The sequence below is a fragment of the Haliotis cracherodii genome, unplaced genomic scaffold (genome assembly GCF_022045235.1).
Source record: "Haliotis cracherodii isolate W230 unplaced genomic scaffold, xgHalCrac1.p SCAF_1, whole genome shotgun sequence".
Taxonomy (NCBI): domain Eukaryota; kingdom Metazoa; phylum Mollusca; class Gastropoda; order Lepetellida; family Haliotidae; genus Haliotis; species Haliotis cracherodii.
The window spans coordinates 85,414,155-85,432,976 of record NW_027266264.1 but is presented as its reverse complement, the minus strand read 5'-3'; the positions used below and the strand labels follow the sequence as shown (position 1 = coordinate 85,432,976).

Here is an 18,822-nt window from a genome sequence, read left to right as displayed (position 1 = left end):
CCATGCGATTCTATATTGTTTTACAAACACCTATAGTGTGCATGCATTGATCCCTTTGATAGCTTGTATAGAAGTTCTTTGTACACTCATGTTATCTCACGACAGACTACTCTGTGAACCACTATCCACCATGCACTAACATATGTCTGCACCTGTCAACACGGAGACACCTTGGATGTCGGTTTCTAACATAGGTAATCGTGTTACAAGTCGTAAGCACATATATCACAACAGACACGGCGATCACAAATTCTTAGATATACACCATCTGTGCCAAAGTACTTACTGCAGATTCATATCGATTTAGTCGTCCCTCGGGGATGTAAACAACGGGAAATTATAGGGGACGGATATGCATGATATTCAGTTAAATGAATTGTTTAATATAAACTGCAACTAGATTTATTATATATACACATCATGTACAATTCATTTGTTACATCTAACCTTCATTGATGTATGTATTGCAACATGTCTTATGTGTAATGAAGCGGTATTAACAATTGTTTACCAATCCATTTTTACACTTTTGTGAAAATAAATATGTTTAAACGATGCGTGAAAGTCCAAAAGCACTCATATTCCGTGAAACATCTTGACACATATCCATAGACTAACATCTAGTCTCTGAAATGAACATATCGTACATACAAAAAACAGGTGTTCAGTTATTAATAAAAATATAATAAAAAGGAGCCCAGTGACTCTCTTCATTTCCTGATACTGCAGTAATCTAGACTTGCCAAACATTATAGACATGCATGGGCTGTATTTGATATATATTTGTATCAGGGTCTGTAAGACAGACTAACATATCTAATTTAAGTTGACTTTTAAATTCCTACCTAAATGACATTTATTAATTTCTTTCTAATCTTTGTTGACAACCAAGTATGCACCTATATGATCATATTTCAATCATTGATATTTCAATTAGCATGGATGGTGTGACAATCCTGGTTAGACGTTCCACAGATATCGTTTTTCTTGTTAAATTGCAAACTATTTTCTTTAAAATTAAGTCAATATCACGTGATCCATTCTTTTGAAGTGTTTGTGAATGTAATTAATTTCAAGCGTCTGTTCAGACACATATTCATGTGTCGTGTGTCGTTTCATAATCATCAGAATTCTCCCCCAACAAATACAATTAACTCTTGCGGTTTTGGTAACCGAAAATCAATACTCGGTTTTTCATTTCCTATGTTTTCCTCGTCCAGATATGAAAGGGAAAATATGTCTAAACGGCTTGTATCACGTGTCGGACACTAATCCTTCAAAATAGCATCGCGCATTTCAAATGATCCGGCATATGAGGTCAGCTGATCCCAGCGTGGTCTAGTTCATACCCAATTATGAAAGATCCTCTTCGCCGCGTGGCGCTCTGGGAAAGTGTAAAAACCTGAACGACATTTATGAAAACTTGAGTGAGAGTTTCGTTTGATGTTGTTTCTCTGACGTGTTTTGCTTCAAAAGAAGGTCAAATTCCATCCATGGAATTACTTATTGAAGATGCTACGTACGACTATGGGAGGATATTACATCATTTATAACTTGTTGGTGTTTTAACGATGCTCAAAATATTGATCTTAGCGTGGATGCTGAAACGGACACCTGATTGGTTTTTATAAAGTTCGCGTGTGTTATTTTATTTAAAGTTCGTAAGAAAACGTCTTATGAAACCAAACCTGTGTGAATATGGGGAACATGAATCTGCTCGATAATATTTCTTACATTTTTCTCTGAAATAAGCGCATAATAAATCAATATAAAGGTGTCTGATATATAACATTGACATTCACGATAATAACACGACGAACTATCGAAAACTTTTGAAAACACCCGAGTCACTTAAGACCGCTCATAGGCCACAACACTGTGGGAAGAAAACAAAACATTATGAAAGAGTGTCAACTTACGGCTGAGCCGAGATGAGGTGGAAAGCCGTGATTGTAGATAATAGGGCAACGGCCCCGGCTTGCCCAAACATTGTCAGCGAGTGGAGAGGAGGCCACTTGTACACTGACCGTCTCGTTGTCAATGGATGTAATATAGTCCCACTCTGCACCGTCTCACTACCTTGACCAGCGAATCAATACGCGCTGACTTCCGCAGGCGCTCCATCAACGCCTAAGCACAGCATGAGGAAATTAAACAATGAGGTTGCACAAATGATGGGCTCCAAGACAGAGGGACAATTGTGCTGTCTTCTTTCCGTACAACATGTGCAATGATTTTACATTTGCATGCTCCACCGCAAGTTATGGTGGGAGGTATGTTTAGGAAAGGATTTAGGACCATGTGAGAGGGATAGGGAATTTGACAATGAGCAGGATGCAGCGGGTTGTTTTGCTTCGAACTGTGCGCTTATTCAAATCTGTAGAAGAGTTTTTATTCCTATTTCTAGGACGATTCGTGCCGAGATGATTGATAGTGTTAAGAATGACATTACATGGATTTGTGAAAAAAATATTATTCTGAATTATTGCAATATGCAGTGGAATATCATTACTTTAGAACATGCGGCTTTAGATCAACCGATCTCTCATATTGAAAGTGGTGGCGAAGAAGTAATGGCAGCATCGCTGAAGTATCAAAGCATCAGCGGATTCAGAGAGTTCCTCGGTGCAGAGATGCAGTAGCTGTTTTCACAGTAGCCTCACATTGTCGGGGGGGGGGGGGGTGCCGCCGTGTAGAGATGCAGTAGCTGTATTCCTCACATTGTCTAGGGGGAGTCACGACTTGTACGGGAAATAGTAGCTGTATTCACAGTAGCCTCACATTGCCTAGAGTGAGTTACATCATACAAGATAAATATTAGCTGAATCCACAGTAGCCTCACATTGTCAGGGGGCGTCACGCCGTGCACGTGAAATAGTAGCTGTACTCACAGTAGCCCCACATTGCCTAGAGTGAGTTACATCATACACTGTAAATAGCAGATGTATTCATCGCATTGGGTATAGGGAGTCACATAATACACCTATAAAGCCGTCGGTTCCAAATGGCATTCCCTTCCATCATATAATCAATTACATCCGCAAATCGGAAAACAAATAACGTTATCTCCTAAGTGGCCGCTAAAGCGGACATAAACCTGGTCGTCACAGTCGCAGAAGAAACATTAGCCGATGACCATGGCGATACTCAATAGACATAATTCTCTCTTGCAGCTTTTTGTCAGTTTTCTTGGGAAGAACAAGAAAGCTGAAAAGGTTATTTTGGAAATTTAAGGCACAGTAAGGCCTGACACAGATAGTATTCTTTATTTCTACATGTTTGTTTTGTCATATATATAAAAAAGTGTGTCACTACTGGCCCTTGAAGACATGATCAGACTAAGCACATCATGTTAAGGCATAAAACGTATTTCAACACAAGCCAGATAAAGAAACAAATATGTCCCGACACTGTTCATAAACATCATCATGATCACAGTCACATTTATTTGTACAATGATACAAGATATTCATATTTTGTCTGTGATAGCAGATGCCGTTTTTGTCTGTGACACCAGATGTCTGTCTATGATTCCGGTAGCACGTTGTTTGGCCATGACAGAGTATGTACTTTATGTTTGTCTGTGGTACCCGATGCCCAATATTTTGGTCTACGATACCGATATTACGTTACGTTTGTCTTCGATACCGATATTACGTTACGTTTGTCTACGATACCGATATTACGTTACGTTTGTCTACGATACCGATATTACGTTACGTTTGTCTCCGATACCGATATTACGTTACGTTTGTCTACAATACCCATAATACGTTACATTTGTCTACGATACCGATATTACGTTACGTTTGTCTACAATACCGATATTACGTTACGTTTGTCTACGACCAGTGAAGATCCGGTTAGAATAGGTTTTCAGCAACACATGCTTGCCGTGAAAACGTCTATGTTTGTCGTAGGAGGCGACTAACGGGATTGGGTGGTCAGGCTCGCTGACTTGGTTGATGCATGTCATCGTATCCCAAATGCATGTGATCGATACTCATGAAGTCAATCACTGGATTGCCTGGTTACAGACCGTCGTCATAAAGCTAGAATATTGCTGAGTGCGGCGTTAAACAACAAACAAACAAAACGATAGCACGTTACGTTTGTCTCCGTACCGGATCCTTTTTTTCTATGATACAAAATACCCGTTATTATTCTATGATATAAAATACCCGTTATTATTCTATGATATAAAATACCCGTTATTATTCTATGATATAAAATACCCGTTATTATTCTATGATACAAAATACCCGTTATTATTCTATGATACAAAATACCCGTTATTATTCTATGATACAAAATACCCGTTATTATTCTATGATGTAATATACCCGTTATTTTCTGATACCAGATGTCCATTTTTCTACTATGATACAGGAATGACCGGCTTCTATTTTTCTGTAATACCGGCAGCAGGTCAGTTTGGGCTATTATACATGTAGAACGTTACTGTTGTCTATCATCTTTGTAGAACGCTCTTCTTGTTTATGATATTTGTCAAACGTTAACAAATATATTTGCCTATGAGACCTGCAGCACGTTATTTTATGTCTATCATACCTGCAGCACGTTATTTTATGTCTGTCACACCTGCAACTCGTTATGTTTTGCCCATAATACCTTTATTAGCACATTATTTGTGACTATCAAGTCTGTTTTGTCCATCATGTCACGTCGGCACGTTATTTTTATCTATCATGTATGTGGCACGTTAATTTTGTCTATTGTATCTGTAGCATTTTATTTGTGTCTTTGATATAGCATGTACGTTATGTTATGTTGTTGGTCCATGTAGCACGTCATATTTGTAAATGGTCCATGTGGCAAGGTGTTTGTAAATGGTCCATGTAGCACGTGATGTTTGTAAATGGTCCATGTAGCACGTTATGTTTGTAAATGGTCCATGTAGCACGTTATGTTTGTAAATGGTCCATGTAGCAAGTTGTTTGTAAATGGTCCATATAGCACGTTATGTTTGTAAATGGTCCATGTAGCACGTTATGTTTGTAAATGGTCCATGTAGCACGTTATGTTTGTAATGGTCCGTGTAGCAGGTTATGTTTGTAAATGGTTCATATAGCACGTTATGTTTGTAATGGTCCGTGTAGCACGTTATGTTTGTAAATGGTCCGTGTAGCACGTTATGTTTGTAAATGGTCCATGTAGCACGTTATGTTTGTAAATGGTCCGTGTAGCACGTTATGTTTGTAAATGGTCCATGTAGCAAGTTGTTTGTAAATAGTCCATGTAGGAGGTGGTGTTTGTAGATAATCCATGTAGCACGTTATGTTTGTAAATGGTCCGTGTAGCACGTTATGTTTGTAAATGGTCCATGTAGCACGTTATGTTTGTAAATGGTCCGTGTAGCACGTTATGTTTGTAAATGGTCCATGTAGCAAGTTGTTTGTAAATAGTCCATGTAGGAGGTGGTGTTTGTAGATAATCCATGTAGCACGTTATGTTTGTCAATGGTCAATGTAGCACGTGATGTTTGTAAATGGTAACGGATTCATGTCCCATGTGTTCATGAATCTGGATTTAGTCAACTCAGTGAATTATTTAGCGCTTCATACAATGATACATACTATCTCTCGGCCGCTAAACGGGACAATCGGGTAGCCTAGTGGTTAAAGCGTTCGCTCGTCACGCAAAAGACCGGGGTTCGATTCCCGACATGGGTACAATGTGTGAAGCTCATTTCTGGTGTCATCCGCCGTGAAATTGCGGGAATATTGCCAAAAGCGACATACAACCATACTCACTCACTCACTTGGCCGCTAAAGTGTAGAATACTAGGAGATATTGATGCGTTGTTGTGACATTGAAGTATGTCTCGTTACACCCTGTTATGGTGAGTGTGTTTTCTGTAGATCCTATGAGTATCCGTCACTTCCTTTTGGGAAAGATGCAAACGATACCGTGGTCAGAGGAACCTTTGCTGATTTGTAAATATTATCCTTGACTGAGTTTCTTTACCATGGAGATTTCCTTCCAAGGATTGTGCACGCTAGTGTTTGAATGCCAGGGCAGTGTTGCGGAAACTATTTTTTCTTTTGGAAATAATGCCCCTTTATACTGAAAATATTGTCAGCAAATTATCTGACGTTTTGCACATTTCTGTGATCAAGCGTTTAGCGACATTTTATAGCTCTGTTGTGGATAAAACTAAACCTTTTAGACGCTCCCGCTAGTAAACTGAGTGTATTATGTAACAACTTCGTGACAGTTCTATCGATTCTAGACTAATGGAGAATATAGCCTGAACGCTGATCTGAGAAATCTCCACAACGCGAGTTCATTCAATTTGTGCATGCTGCCGGACTCCTGCCTCTTGTCTGAGAGAGAGAGCCAGCTTTTGAGAAGACCTCTGCCAACGCTTTCACAGCCACTGAACCATCCGACACTGGCACTATATCATAGTTTACAGGCTCTACGTTCATGTTTTATCCCAAGGAATCATTTTGGACTGTATGTGGGAAATCCGATTTAAGCCCATCGTGAAAGCTAGAACGCGAAATGATAATAATCCAAATTGGCGGTGAATCTTTGTAGTATTCATCTCTGAGTACGTTAGTGTTGTAGATCGGGTCCAACAATTATTATTATTACAGTCATGACACCCGGTTTCCGCTTTATTGGTAGCAACCGTCTAGTATGAAGGTCAATGTCACGAAAGTCGTCATTTTGACGGAATTAGTGCTGATGACGTCATGTTTCTGAAACTCAGCGCCACCTCCTGTAAACCGCCGATTGATGTGACCTTTGGGAGAGACCCTGCCAAGGTCACACGGGTGAAGCTGCTTGATTGAGTGATCGCAGCCAAACGTCTCACCTCAGGGTGGTTTACTTGGAAGCGTTTACAGTATTTCATCCAAGTACGCAGAAGATACCTTAAAGCAAGCTCTTAAATAGGTTGTAAACGACGTGCAGTGCTTCTGAAGAGTAAACGCTATCGATAAACGATTTCAAGCCAAGGCTTCCTTTGAGAGTTTATGATGGGGGACTAGGTTGGTGCCGTTTGTCCAAATCAATTCCAAATCAGCGTATCTACCGCGATCTTGATGTATCTGCCATGAAAGATTCGTTCGTTTCTACGAAGGCATTTCATGGCTATACCGCACGATCAATCAAAGAAAGACTTGCAGCATATCATGGACATTCCTAAACTCAAACAGAGAAAGACTTAGACACTCAAACAGAGAAAGACTTGCAACATATCATGGAAGTTCCAACACGCAATCAGAGAAAGACTTACACCATATCATGGACATCCCCACACTCAATCAGGGAAAGACTTTCAACATATCATGGACATTCACACATTAAAACAGGGAAAGACTTTCAACATATCATGGACATTCACACATTCAAACAGGGAAAGACTACCAAAATATAGACATTCCCACACTCAAACAGAGAAAGACTTGCAACTTATCATGGACATTCACACACCCAAACAGGGAAAGACTAATATATCACACGCACGCATGCACGCACGCACGCACGCTCGCACGCATGCACGCACACACACGCGCGCGCACACACAATCTGTTTCGGGAGATTCTCAAGAATGTTATTTTCCGGCGTTGACGTATATCGGCGTCATTTCTGTCACTGAGAGGTGTCAAATTAGTAAGTGCCCTCCACATGCCTACCATAAAACGTTTTGAAAGCTTTACTGAGGCCTTGAATGTTGTAACTTTGTAAACAATCATCATTCATATGATCCAAGGGGACACCGTAGTCAGCAGCAGCTGAACCAGGGGAGACCAGGTCTCAACAGCTATTATTCCATCTCAACACTATATATATCAGTCATAATTCCTGTTACCCATGACATATGTTAGACCATTTCCCACGAAGCTCCGCGGACGGATACATAAAGCAAGTGAAGTCAGCCGATGCCTCGAAGGAATGTCGCCAGTGCCGTGCCCGATGGAGGTGGTCTGCTGAATCCTGCTTCGTGATGTCGTGTGTCGACACTTTAAACTTGGCAACACCTCAGGCATGGAACAGCCTCGGATGTAGTGTATCACTTCCGTAACACGGCCCCCATGTCATCCCGCTCACATGTTGTTAGGGAGAAGGGTTCAACAAGTGGTTCGTATACTGATATTCAGACATAGACGTGTCACGTGTTTATTTGTATACAATGCAATGTTTTCTTGCGATGAATATAACTAGTCTCATGACGCCTTAGTACATGCACATGGACCTTCACTCTACTTATGCCCCTCCTAACAAGGGACGGTAAGGTAGCCTCGTGGTTAAAACGTTCGCTCGTCACGTCGAATGCCCGGGTTCGAATCCCCACATGGGTACAATGTGTGAAGCCCTTTTCTGGTGTCCCCTGCCGTGCGGGAATATTGCTGGAATATTGCTGAAAGCGGTGTAAAACCATACTCACCATACTCACCCTCCTGACACTATTTTGGCTAAATGTTGCACTACGATAGCACGTTAACGCCAGAGACGTCGAAAGTCCTTTTATGGTTTTCCTTCTCGCTATCGTGTTCCAAATGTAGTTAGTATCGTCAGAGGACATCGTTAGAGGAATAGATACATTGGTACACGTGAGAACAATTGCATCGGAAGATATCAATCATATTTTACTTCTGACAGTCATATTATTACATGTGACAATCACATGTCCATACCTGCCAAATATTGCATTATTACATGCGACAATCACATTTCCACACCCGACACCAATTGCATTATCACAGGTGACAATCACATGTCTATAACCTGACAACAATTGCATTATTACATGTGACAATCACCTTTCCATACCTGCCAATAATTGCAATATTACATGCGACAATCACATTTCCATACATCACACTAATTGCATTATTACATGTGACAGTCACATGTCTATACCTGACAACAATTGCATTATAGATTACAGAGGAATAACCCAGAAGGCAAGTATCATGTACACATATTTCACTTCTAAGTCTCAATGATCGTGACTCTTTTTAACCTAATCAAGGAAAACCCTTTGTTGGTGTTCTTAGTGTCGATCACTTGTTAGCTATTCCTCTGACATTGGTGATGTTACCGTGGAGGTTCCCATGATCAATATATCTAAATTAGCACTTGCTTGGCGTTATGGCCGGACTGTAATGATTGGATTGCGGCAGTACATGAATGATTGTCTGTGTCATCGCTTGTTTGTTTGTTTATTTATTTATTGTTTAACGCCGGTCTCAGCAATATTCCAGCTATATGACGGCGGTCTGTAAATAATCGAGTCTGGACCAGACAATCCAGTAATTGACATTATGAACATAGATCCTGACCATCCCGATCCCGTTAGTCGCCTTTTACGGCAAGCATGGGTTGCTTAAGACGTATTCTAACCGGATCTTCACGAGTCCTGTGTCATCGTACTCCGTTCTCACGGTGGTCCACCTTAAACAACATATGCATCATAGATGTATGAAAGAGACGGAACTGCTTCCGTGTATTCCAGTACACCTTGGAATGTCAACATGCTGTACATAGCAGGATCGATGTTCTTGAATTCAGGAAAACGAACATCTCTTACAAAACTACCGAGTCAAAAGAACACACCGACGTTATTATGAAGTTTCATTTCAACCATGTTTTATTACATCAGATTACAAAGGAACGCCACTCGATCGTGTCCATTAACTAATGTCATCAAAGGCGGGCATCGTTATGTCCACTAATTGTTCAATCGATATTTGCCATAACGAACTGATTAGTTGATCGATTAAGACGAGATAATTCGCGGAGTCTCGTTGTCACTCCAGCTTAAAGCTCTGTTAATTATTGATGTTTTAATGCTCCATAGATCGTTTACACGTGCACGAAGCTGAATCTATGGTTACAGAGAGGTCAAACCTGTATTGTGAATGAAGAACATCATTATCATAAATGAAATTATTTTACTTCTATACCATCATATTGATGTTGAAGTATCCGCCCAGCAGTGGATTCAATTCAATTCATGTCAAGTGACTGAATTATGACCTCCCGAATAGCGTGTGTGCTGAATCATGAGCTTCAGAATATGTGTGTACTGAATCACTGCCTCGGCAACCATATATGGCAATCATATTTGGAAGAGTAAATAAACATCTTAAAAGTATAAGTACGTCATTGCCATGTTTTTAACCTGAGAAATGTATCTTCTAGCCACTAGGTCTCTACCCCAGGCCAGAACGCCACGCTGCTGGTCGTACGAAAAAGGCCACTAACTGGCATCTGATGATCAGGCTCTGTCCATATTATATTTCAAAGCAGCATTTTTTGGCATTTGTGTCTTATAATATATGTGTCTCATATTCACTGTAAAGCATTTATGCCATACAGCAGAAGGAGATTTTTTATCAACTCTCTCTTTTGTACATATGTTTTGTAAATCCTAACTTGCTCCAACAAGAGACAGCAACTGTATGGCTGATCGGTGACTACGTCGATTGGTGTCATCGTTCCCCTATGGTGTGGATCGTTCTTCATGTTTCGATCCAATGGTTTGCCTGGTCCTGACTAGTATAATTACAGACCGTCGTTAATAAGCCGAAATATTGCTGACTGTGGATTGAATAACATTCTTCTTACTTTGACTTTGAAGCATATATCGGATGTATATCGGAAATCATAAGTACACGTATTCAAGCGAATTCTTTTTTGAATTTGGTAACAGAAATATTATGAAGAATGTCTAGCTATAGGGACATATAGATCTTAGAGACTATAATGAGTGTAGTTTCCACTGCTGGATTCTAAAGGCCTTCGCGAATCCCTACAGAGGAACGACTGTTTGAAGAGAAATGCTCCGTCGAATTGATTTTGTAGCAGCATCATATTTCAAATCTGCTTGTGTGAAGTTCCTTATGGTCAATATGTCTAACAGTAACATTAGACGGTTTCACAAACGTATGATCTCTTGAACCATTGCCCAAATTACGATGTGTTATGTGGTTCGTCGCTTTATGCTTAAAAAATCAATAGTTGTCAAGACGGTGGCAGATCCATTGACGCCTTGTGTTGGCCCAGTGGTGATCACGTTCGTTGTGAACTCACGATGGAGGGGTTTGATTTCTATGATGCTGTATGTACTATATATATATTTGGTAACTGTTTGTCCCCTCTTTTGATCTAAACACTTGTGTTCGTGTCAAAACCTGCCTTCACGCATTATTAATGTCTAGCCAGATTCTATGACATGTCTTAACCTTAATCGATTAGTAGTCATATATTATGCATATATTGGACCCACCATTAGATATTCTGAAGGGGTCCTGGGATTGTCTGGAGATTGGATATTTTTTCAGTTGCAGTTTCAAAAGCAGATATTATATTTTATAAAAACTATGGGCCTGAATATTTTTTATGAGAAAAACGCCTTGGATCAATGTATATCTTTTCGCAAACAAGTTCTTTAATTTCGACAGTCCGAAGCATAAACATCTCTTTCAAGAATTTTGCTTTTTCGATAAATTCCCAGCCACCAAATGGTCTGTATTTCGATATATGCTGATGTGAGTAACATGACCTGCAGGGCTAAGTGTAGTCCGACATATGCTGGTGTGAGTAACATGACCTGTAGGGCTAAGTGTAGTCCGACATACGCTGGTGTGAGTAACATGACCTGCAGGGCTAAGTGTAGTCCGACATATGCTCGTGTGAGTAACATGACCTGCAGGGCTAAGTGTAGTCCGACATATGCTGGTGTGAGTAACATGACCTGCAGGGCTAACTGTAGTCCGACACATGCTGGTGTGAGTAACATGACCTGTAGGGCTAAGTGTAGTCCGACATATGCTGGTGTGAGTAACATGACATGCAGGGCTAAGTGTAGTCCGACATATGCTCGTGTGAGTAACATGACCTGCAGGGCTAAGTGTAGTCCGACACATGCTGGTGTGAGTAACATGACCTGCAGGGCTAACTGTAGTCCGACACATGCTGGTGTGAGTAACATGACCTGTAGGGCTAAGTGTAGTCCGACATATGCTGGTGTGAGTAACATGACCTGCAGGGCTAAGTGTAGTCCGACATATGCTGGTGTGAGTAACATGACCTGCAGGGCTAAGTGTAGTCTGACATATGCTGGTGTGAGTAACAAGACCTGCAGGGCTAACTGTAGTCCGACACATGCTGGTGTGAGTAACATGACCTGTAGGGCTAAGTGTAGTCCGACATATGCTGGTGTGAGTAACATGACCTGCAGGGCTAAGTGTAGTCCGACATATGCTCGTGTGAGTAACATGACCTGCAGGGCTAAGTGTAGTCTGACATATGCTGGTGTGAGTAACATGACCTGCAGGGCTAACTGTAGTCCGACACATGCTGGTGTGAGTAACATGACCTGTAGGGCTAAGTGTAGTCCGACATATGCTCGTATGAGTAACATGACCTGTAGGGCTAACTGTAGTCCGACATATGCTGGTGTGAGTAACATGACCTGCAGGGCTAAGTGTAGTCCGACATATGCTCGTGTGAGTAACATGACCTGCAGGGCTAAGTGTAGTCCGACAAATGCTGGTGTGAGTAACATGACCTGCAGGGCTAAGTGTAGTCCGACATATGCTGGTGTGAGTAACATGACCTGCAGGGCTAAGTGTAGTCCGACATATGCTGGTGTGAGTAACATGACCTGCAGGGCTAAGTGTAGTCCGACATATGCTCGTGTGAGTAACATGACCTGCAGGGCTAAGTGTAGTCCGACACATGCTGGTGTGAGTAACAAGACCTGCAGGGCTAAGTGTAGTCCGACATATGCTCGTGTGAGTAACATGACCTGCAGGGCTAAGTGTAGTCCGACATATGCTCGTGTGAGTAACATGACCTGCAGGGCTAAGTGTAGTCCGACATACGTATACGCTGGTGTGAGTAACATGACCTGCAGGGCTAAGTCAAGGTGTGTGCTCTGTGCCATAACGATGCTATAATGCAACATTTGATGAATTTTAGTATTCAAGTGAGTGAGTTAATTTAGGTTTACGCCACAACCACTCTGAACAAGTTTCATATACCGCAGACAGCGTTAACATGTCGGGAAACAATTACTCACAATCTTGTACTGTAAACCAATTTTAGCCGACAAACATCCCGACAGAGGTCACAACTCACCGAGGTCAAAGTGCACAGAGATCACTGAGGTATTATAATAAAAAATTGTGGTTCTTTTTTATTCTTCGGTCCACGATATATTGCTAATACGTCCCTTTCCTTTACTGTCCTTCTGTATCAAGATATGTTCTCTTCACTCTATGCTTGAAATATTGTCTACGTGACGTAACATTATCGACTGACTGACTCACTCACTCACTCACTCACCGAATGGAACTGATTGACCTGTAACATAATGTGATCAAGGAAAGCATCAATATCTGGCTGCTCGCAAGTCGTACATGAACTGCGTAAGTAACAATATCAGGAAGTTCTACATCCGTAGCGGCATGCGGTGAGAGACGTTGTACCACACAGTTGGCTCTCACATGGTGGACGCTGTCGTTACATGTGTTGTCCTGTCGAGGCACTAGGTCCTGGAGCGGAAGGGGTTATGAGTGATAAGGCTTATCAACTCGGCGTAGTAAACATGCGCTGTTCACAAATGGTGAGAGTGAGAGTTAAGGGTGCAGTCAGTGGAGTCCTAGTCAGGCAAACCAGTAAATACACCAGCAATGGTCCACACCAGCAAGTCACGATGACCTGCAATCAGCAACTCCACCACCCAATCCACTATTCCGACAATCCCAGGTTAAAGGCTAACGAATTCTACCCTTGAATCCCTATCGGTTTGTAGATTTACTCACGCCCCAAATTCAGATAATACGATTGAGTATAAGGGACTGAACCCTACATTATAAGGGTTTTATATATTACGGCATGACATATTTACAATACATGGGTATAAAATGCATTTTAGGTTTTCATATTTCGAAAACAACAAAATTGTGATTTGTTATATTTAAACTATTGCCCGAAGGCACCGTATCACGAACGTCCACTAACGGTACCTGCTGTTGTTTTCTTTGAATTCTGATCTATCGGAGTAAAATAAATCAGTGTACAAGGGGTTTACATGACAATACTCTATCATCTACCTCTCAGGCACTCCTCTGAACTGTTTTACCGTCATGTGGTGTTAATGGTCGTCGGATACGAGACATTTCATCGATCGAATGTGCTCTTCCGGGTTCTAAATTATAGGTTGCTTTGAAAGGTAAATCTGCTGTCCGATATCAGATTACCATAAACACACCTCTTCTGTGACTGGGGAATATGTCAGAATAATAAAAGCCACAAAACCATTTCCATATTCATAACCACATGGTCTGTGAATAGGAGTAAGTATATACTATGCTGTATGGACATTGGCAGAGGCAGGAGAGCAAAACACATCTGCTACGGACAAACTTGAAAGTGCTGCAATGGTCAACGAATATGGACAAAGTCGGAAGAGCTGCGATGGTTTATGAATGTGGGCAAAGTCAGAAGACTTGCGATGGTTTAATAATATGGACAAACGTAGAAGAGCTGCGATGGTCTACGAATATGGACAAAGTTGAAAGAGCTGCAATGGTTTATGTATATGGGCAAAGTTGGAAGAGCTACGATGACCTACGAATATGGACAAAGTTGGAAGAACTGCGATGGTTTCTGAATGTGAAGAATAATCAAAGGATCGACACCCCTCTGCTAAGAACATGGGCAAATGCAGAACAGCTCGATGGTCAATGAATATGGCATCATCGTATCGAGATACGTGTTCTAGTAACGCGGACAATGGCTCCCCTGTTTTATGTGACATCACAATACATACCCATGACACAACGTGAGTAGCATCCCTGCACATGTGAATATCAAAGCAAATATGTATCACGTTGGTGGAACTTAATTCTTTTGAACGGTTTTAACTAACCATGTGTGTTTTGTGGTGGTGTTAGTCAGCCATGATACATGCAGTTATTCTAAGCTGGGTGTCATTAGTTGTACAACACCAGAAGTGCAAAACAGATTTGTTCGTTTTCCTGTCAAACTCTTCTACGCAGTTTAGAAACTTGACTTGAAGTTATCAAAGACAATACCGTCCATGGATATTCAATTTGTTAGAGAGCGTATTTTCCTTGATTAAAGGACTCACAGGCTAATTTATACGAAATGTAAAGAAATGAGAAACAATTAAACAAAACAATATATCCCAGACTCTTTCCTCAGCTTAAAAAACTGAAATTTCAAAATGGCTCATTTTTATACATGTCTTTTGCCCAAGTAAAACGTTTTTAGCAGAACAACTTCTTTACACTGATTACACCCCCGACTGTGCAGTATATATTCTCCCATTTGTATTATAATAATTATATATTCTGAACCGATTGGCTGCCTCACCTTCGTTTTGAACCCGAAATACTAAATATGCTAAAAGTAGCCGTGACTCACGCGCGAGATCAATTCTGTGCTCTGGCAGAGAGAGAAGCGAAGGAAGTGGTGACGTCACTTCCGAAATAGAACTTCCGGTAGATCGTATTAAAGTATGTTCATAATCTAGCGATAGTGATAACACTGTATTTGTTGTAATCCTATACTATTGGATAAGGTAGTCAGTATTTGTTTGAGACCGCCTCCGTAGTCTAGTGGTAGAGCGTCTACCCTGATAGCGGAAGGTCCGGCGTTCGATCCCCGGCTGCGTCATACCAAAATACGGTAAAAGATGGTATTTGTTGTCACCCTGTATGGCGCTCTGCATTAGGGGGTTAAAACAAGGACTGGTCGTCTCGGGATCAGTATACTGTGTCTAAGTGTGGTATTTATGTTAAACTGCGACACGGTATCTCAGTGGGCAAGCACTATAAATCGGCATCAGTCCTGATTAGTACAAGCAGACACACACACACACACACACACACACACACGTGCATGCAAGTCGCAGTATAAGTGCAATAATCTCGGACGCGACGTTAAACCCCATTTCACCTCACCTCAGCAGTATTTGTTCGAAAAACAAAATGTTATCTCTATCCATATCCACATGTTCATGTTAAGTGCATTTCATTGTGTACGATTTTTTTCAGTTTTACGTTCAATATTAAGTCACTCTTAATCAACCCCTGGGGCACGGGTGGCCCAGTCGTCTAAGGCGCCGCAATTCGCAGTGCAGAGTTGCGTCCCTTGGTCACGCCAGAAACCGATGATTGTGGGTTCTAATCCCGGTTCGCCCCGATTATGTTTCTAGGTTTGTCAGCACCATTCCCGTGCTCTTTGGTATCACCGAAGTGGTAAACGTCTGAGACCTGCATCACTTCGGACTTTCCTCCCACATTAAGCTGACACGCCGTGATATAACTGGAATACTGTTCAAAATGGCGTTAACACTATTCACTCACTCACTCAGTTAATCAACCCAACGTACGACACCGCCCAAGTACCTGAAACGTCATGGTTATACATAACCCTACATACGCCTATCTTAAACCTTGCTACAATCCCCCTGCTTTGTCACACAACAATACCAAAATAACCAGCCATGCTCCCAACCCTTTCCGTGAGACAGGAATGTTCATTCACAATTCTTTGACCCCAAACTCGGTCTGTGTAGTGCCTATTCACGGCAGTCGCTTATTATTGCCGTATGCGGCCACGCGGCAGACATTCCACGGAGTATTGGAATCACGTGTGTACTGGGCTCCGTCTTAACACCACAGTGACGTAGCGTGTGTGTATTTGATACACTCGGACTTGTCACCAGTAACGGCTCTCACCGACTGAAACTGGGATTCAATATTCATTCTGTCATATTTAGTCAATCAGTGAAATGTTTAGAGAATGGTAAATGATAATCAATTAAGTTGAAACATCTGTGTACATAAAATAGATGTACAGTCATAAATATGATAAAGTTATACTACTCAAAAGAAATTAAAGAACACCTGAATCTTTAGTGAATCTGTCAGTGTTAGCTATATTTACATAGGAAATCGAGTAAGCGTAAGATAAAGACTCTCATAGTGTAACTTATTTAATGATTGAATTCTGTCAATACATCCTTTCTGTACCGATGCGAGTAAACATATCACCTTAGTGCCTTTATCACCACAGTACCTTTATCACCACAGTACCTTTATCACCTCAGAATCTTTATCACCTCAGTACCTTTATCACCTCAGTACCTTTATCACCACAGTACCTTTATCACCTCAGTACCTTTATCACCTCAGTACCTTTATCACCTCAGTACCTTTATCACCTCAGTATCTTTATCACCACAGTACCTTTATCACCTCAGTACCTTTATCACCTCAGTACCTTTATCACCTCAGGACCTTTATCACCACAGTACCTTTATCACCTCAGTATCTTTATCACCTCAGTACCTTTATCACCTCAGTACCTTCATCACCTCAGTACCTTTATCACCTCAGTACCTTTATCACCACAGTACCTTTATCATCTCAGTATCTTTATCACCTTAGTACCTTTATCACCTCAGTACCTTTATCACCTCAGGACCTTTATCACCTCAGTACCTTTATCACCTTAGTATCTTTATCACCTCAGTACCTTTATCACCTCAGTACCTTTATCACCTCAGCACCTTTATCATCTCAGTACCTTTATCACCTCAGTATCTTTATCACCTCAGTACATTTATCATCTCAGTATCTTTATCACCACAGTACCTTTATCACCTCAGTACCTTTATCACCTCAGTACCTTTATCACCTTAGTACCTTTATCACCACAGTACCTTTATCACCACAGTACCTTTATCACCTCAGTACCTTTATCACCTTAGTACCTTTATCACCTCAGTACCTTTATCACCTTAGTACCTTTATCACCACAGTACCGTTATCACCTCAGTATCTTTATCACCTCAGTACCTTTATCACCTCAGTACCTTTATCACCTCAGGACCTTTATCACCTCAGTACCTTTATCACCTCAGTACCTTTATCACCACAGTACCTTTATCACCTCAGTACCTTTATCACCACAGTACCTTTATCACCTCAGTACCCATACCGTGCACAAAAGCAAGGCATACTATAAATTCTACCCTCTCTGTTGGTCTTAATAGTAGTGACTTACAGTATGCACGTATAAAGATATTGAAAATAATTATTTCAACAAGTTTTTATGGATGTGAATTACTATCTCGAATTAGCTGAGAGCGCCAAGCGTTACATTGACAGGATTATACATGGTTTTGACAAACGTTTTCCCACTGATGCCACTATTGCTAATCTAGGACTTTGGAGCATGGTTGGCTATATAGATAAATGTAGACTACAGCTGTTGGGCGTCTCTGCAAGAACTCATATGCATGTGTCTCAATTTGTAAAAGCGTTTTCTGCGCATTAAACATCACTCTATTTTTTTCATAACAATAATTTACACAGTTTGTTTGGAGTGGTTGCTTTCAACAGCTAAGAAATATAAGATTGCACAGGGGAATTCCCCGCGAAGACTAAGTAGAGAAAGATTGTGTTATATGAAATAACTACCTACGAGGAAGAAGTATGGAAATATAAACTATCATGTACCTGTTTCGATATTCTAAAATTCACACATCACTAGCTCCGGAGGTGTTATATAGCGTTGTAATGTTATACCCAGAGTTGAGAGAAGAAATACAGTACGTAATAAGGATTTGATCCAGAAGCAAAATATCAATAGAATGTAAGACTTTTGCTAATGATTATTATCATCATGTCATCTTAAACTGTGAATGTCTACTTTCAGAGACAGATGTATTCTTTTCCACTATAGTTGATAATCTTGATGTTCAGATGATGGAAGACCATGATATGTTAGCATTCTTTCTTG

At 40.9% G+C, this 18,822-nt stretch overlaps 1 protein-coding gene across 2 annotated transcripts in view; it reads right to left on the bottom strand.

The window, feature by feature from the left end:
• The window catches only part of LOC139452244 (alpha-2-macroglobulin-like protein 1), an 80,611-nt gene extending 78,561 nt beyond the window's left edge, over positions 1–2,050 (bottom strand). For both annotated transcript variants that reach the window (XM_071233679.1, XM_071233762.1), the window contains exon 1: positions 1,920–2,050. In XM_071233679.1, the coding sequence (XP_071089780.1) occupies positions 1,920–1,990 (71 nt within the window). In that variant the 5' untranslated portion in view covers positions 1,991–2,050. The remainder of the gene's footprint in view (positions 1–1,919) is intronic.
• Between the last annotated feature and the right edge of the window lie 16,772 nt (positions 2,051–18,822).